At 43.5% G+C, this 4,519-nt stretch overlaps 1 protein-coding gene across 1 annotated transcript; it reads right to left on the bottom strand.

The window, feature by feature from the left end:
* lrit2 (leucine-rich repeat, immunoglobulin-like and transmembrane domains 2) lies at positions 1-3,046 on the bottom strand (the record flags this gene model as incomplete). Its single annotated transcript, XM_080508064.1, has 3 exons — positions 1-812; positions 2,007-2,797; positions 2,937-3,046. The coding sequence occupies 3 exons, from the start codon at positions 3,044-3,046 to the stop codon at positions 1-3; spliced, it is 1,713 nt and encodes a 570-aa protein (XP_080364190.1).
* Between the last annotated feature and the right edge of the window lie 1,473 nt (positions 3,047-4,519).

Below are 4,519 nucleotides of genomic sequence, written 5' to 3'. Positions count from 1 at the left end.
TTAATATAGTTCAGCTGTGAGTCTGCCGTGGTCGGCTTTAAACTTATGCAGTCTGTCTTCTGACCTCCTCCTCACCTTCCTCTCCTCACTGGAGTCTTTATTAACCAGGCCCTCGTCGCTGGCGGCCTGCAGGCTGTCAAAGGTGCCCTGCCTCTCCCGCTCAATCATTGGCGAGCTGTTTTCTCTCCGCCGGTTCTTCCAGGACTGAAGGATGCCTTCCAGGCAGGCAAACTTAGTGTCAGTGGTGCAGGCATACATGCCTATAGGCACTGCCAGCACCATGGCTAATACTATCACCACGATATGAATGAGCTTCTCCCTCTGCTCCATCTCTGTAATGTCACTGCCCGTCACAAACACAATGCACTGGCCTGGATAAGGCGCCTGGTTCCTCAGGGTTACACAGATCTCATATTTGGTTGCAGGCAACAGATCAGAAATGGAGTAGGTGTGAATCCCTGGGCCAATGTAGATTGTCTCTTTTCTATCGGCACCTGCACGGCCAAAGTGGATCGTGAACCAGGTTTCAGAGGGACGCTCCAGGGCTGCAAACCATTTGATAGAGATTCCCCGTACTGTCTGTTTGACAATACGGATGTCAATGTAGACATTTTCATCACTGGCACCCGGAACCGCAGGGAGGAGAGGTGACTGGGAGCTGTCTGCGGAGCGAACTTCAACAAGGATGTTGATGGAAGAGTTTCCAATGAAGTTGACTGCAGTGCAGGTGTAGACTCCACGGTCTGCAGCGTGGAGGGAGGGGATCACCAGTAGAGATCTGAGCGTATCTTCGTCCACTCTCTCTGTGAATTCTGAAAGGAAATGAATGAAATACCATGAATTTTATAAACCACCATGAAACATTTCTGACAATTTTCCTGTAATACAAAGTTGTGTATAAGTCGTTATATCCCAGTAGTGTTTTACACACACACAAAAATCGTGTGGAGTAAGAGCCTGAAAAAAATGTGAGCGACCACGTTATTTTTGTTATAGAAATAATTAAATGTATGAGTGCTTAGTGGAGGTCGTGCAGAGGCAGCAGATTTGGACAGGATTTTTTCCTTTTAATTTTAACTATTTACAGTGAAAAGACAAGATAAAGAGAAATAAGCAGAGTATAAAGCATAGGGGAGCTTCTACTCTTGGTGTGTGTGACAAAGCATGCATGACTTGAGAGGTGGTTGGGGGCATTTGTATCTCAATCTTTGAGTGGCATTTTGCTTTCAAGCTCTTTAGGATCCATATTATAAATCCACATGCTAAAAGATTAAATGAACTGCAATAAAAGTTCAAGAAATTCTCAAATCTGAGAAGTTTTAATCAGAAATTGTATAGTCTGTGCACTGAAATGTCAGAACTGTTATCCTTTTACATGCAGTCGCTTAGGTTGTAAGCTACTACATAAAGGCGGTTAGCAATTATTTACTAAATATGATTATACCCAACCCTCAATTGTATTCAGATATGTATTTTATTTAAAAAACATTATTTTACCACAACCTGCAGTGTGTCTACTGAACATATTTTCGTAGTGCTTTGCTTTTGGGCATTTATCATATCTTGTAAAATGAGTCAGGTGTAATCAGAGCTGCTCTACCTCCAGTTTTGTTTGTTTTTAAAAAAAAATTTATAATGGTGATTGTAGGTAACTTTGTAGACATTGTATTGTATCGATGTGTCATCAGTCTGGTTTGTTAGTGCCAGGACTCGTCACCTGCAGCAAGCACTCCTCTCTGAAGGTTAACTTAATGACGCAGAGGTTTACCTAATTACACAGTAGCCCAACATTAGGCAGAGAGCAGTCCACTATAATCTCCAACACTCTTAATCAACGCTGATGGTGTTTGATGGTGATTATATCGCTGATGGGCCAATATTCACATTTATCCTCCGTCGTCTTATGGAAGGGTTACAGGCTGTGCGATTAAAATGTGTGTTTAAGTATCTAATTTATCGCTTTGAGCTGGTGTGTGGATGAATCACTGTGGACATCGCACTCTTACCCTGAAATCCTCTGATTATCTTCAGACCATATGTCCACCACACTGCAGGGTCTGGCCTGGCCCTGGCGAAGCAGAGCAGGGTGAGGTTTGCGCCCTGCGCCAGGCTGATGTTTGTGGACGGCGTGCTGACCGCGGGCTTCGTGCACGCCTGCAGCTCGACCTCATGGAAGAACTTGCCCGCTCTAGAGTCCGGCCCTGAGCAGGTCAAGTAGGAGTTCATCAGAATAATCGGGGGGCTGAGAGACCTGGTAAACTCCACGAATCCCTTCAGTCGGCAGTCGCAGAGCCACGCGTTGTCGTGGAGCGCCAGGACGGCGTTGGACCCAAATGCGCTCGGCTCTCGCTCTTCCGCGCTCTGCAATTTTTGGTAGAGTGGCCAGTTTTGGAAGACCTCCTTCGATATCACCGTAAGCCGATTGAAGGATAAGTCTAAGTAAGTCAGACCTGGCAAAAATTTTAGCGCATGCTCCGGCAGGACGTCCAGCTGGTTGTGCTTCAGGTCCAGGATCTTGAGGGCCGGCGTGTCCTCGAACGCTGTCCATGGTACTGAACGGAGCTTGTTCCCTTGCAAACGGAGCTCGGTCAAGTTCCCCAAACCCTCCAGGCCCTTCGAGTTTATCACTGTGATGTCATTGAAGTTCAGCCACAGGTTCTCCAAGGCAGGAGTTTTGGAAAAAGCCCCTCTGGGTATTTCAGTGAAGTGAGATTTTTCTATGCGTATTTTGGTCATATCATGTGGCAGGTTCTCTGGTATGGAACCAAACACGCTCTCCTCCATACAAATAAGTGACCTACGGTAAAAGGGGAGAGTTTATATCATATATCATTTTATTGGAACTGGCTGAATAAAATGTTTTTCTTAGAATCAAACTTACCGTCACCCACCGGCACAGATAAACAGGTTAGAAATACCCTGAAGACTGAACTTACCTTCCATGTCGGTCTTCTATACAGCTGCATCCGACCAAACAGTTCGAAGAAACTTCATACGCCTGAGTATTCAACAAAGCTATAACCAACAGGTAACAAATTATGTCCATAGTCCGCGAAAGGTCCCTATATGTGAGGTCTACATTCGTGCTCACGACATGTCGAGTGCGGCAGACTGGAGAAGCTCATTAAGCCTAATCTCTGACGTACAGTGCGGGAGCGAGTGGCATCTGAGGAAAGACGCAAGATTAACACTTGACGGTGTCTTTACATTTGACCTGCTACTTCCCTCCCTGTGGCAGTTTCTAATAACTAAGCCCAATGAGAATGCAACTAATGACTGTTTATTAAAATAGTTTTACTCAACTTCTAATTTTCCACAAAGGAGATGTTTTCATAGGAAAAATACATTTAAAAAAACAACAACTCAGAAATGGCAGTTACTTCACCTGAAAAAGTGTTTATAATAACTAGAAAATGCTTCCAGTGAAACAAACAAACTCCTCAAACATGTAGAATAAATATATAAACCAAAAATTTTTTTAACTGGTGATGTGAAGACGAATTATTGGGGGACACAAAGTATCAGTCACTAGATAAATTAAAGATATAAAAGTTTATTCAACTATTTTCAAATACATAGTTTCATTGGAGTGAATAGATCTACATTTAATGGGGTAATGATGCCTCTAGGTGGCACAAAGTAGGTACATAGAGATATTTCAGTGTGTGTCTCATTGTTGGGAATATAAATCAACAACATTTCATTTTGCATCATTTTCAACTTATTTACATTGTGTCATAGTTCTGTCCTTTCCGTACTTCTCTCCAGCTCCAGCCTTTCTCCATTCACCAGAGTGTTGTACCATGCCTATGTGTATATCTTCTCAGAGAACATATGACAGATATATACAGAGGCACAGAATTATCTGTATATGTAAGTGTACATCATCCAGTGGAGTATTTACAAATCATACACATACATATATGACATAAACCATGGATTTTCTACCACTGAGTTCCCTTTCAATCAGCTCGGGTCAAAAAAAAGGTTTCTTCGCTGGGCCATGCAAATGTGATAAAATAAGATTTACAACTTTCCTTGTAATTTTCAAGATTCAGATAAGATTTTTCCCGCCTTGTGATTTAAAAAAACCCCACTATCTTTATATATTTTTCCAAGAAGCAAATAAAAAGTCTAAAACTACATGATTAACCCTTTTTTTTGTTTAAACTGATATTTCCATTATAGTGCACCGTGCAAAAGTCCTTTGATAAAAGTTGGCTCTCTGTGGCGGTGGAGTTGGTGGCATTATCCAGCGAGGAGGAACAGGTGGAGGGGAATCCCATGGTGTGGGCGTATGGGAGCGAGTGGGAGGGGGACTGACGTCAGGATGCTGCTGAGCATGAGAGTATAGATAGTGATGTGGATATTGGTGTGGGTGGACATGTGGGTGGGGATGAGCGTGAGGGTGGTGATGGGCATGGAAATAGGTGTTGGGGCTTGGTTTGTGACACGGATGCGGATGTGGGTGAGCTCGAGGGAGATGATGTGGAGCAGGAGCCGGAGCTGGAGCATGACG

Source organism: Blennius ocellaris (genome assembly GCF_963422515.1).
Source record: "Blennius ocellaris genome assembly, chromosome: 13".
Lineage (NCBI taxonomy): Eukaryota > Metazoa > Chordata > Actinopteri > Blenniiformes > Blenniidae > Blennius > Blennius ocellaris.
The sequence above is the reverse complement of the archived record's forward strand: the minus strand, read 5'-3'. Positions and strand labels throughout refer to the sequence as shown.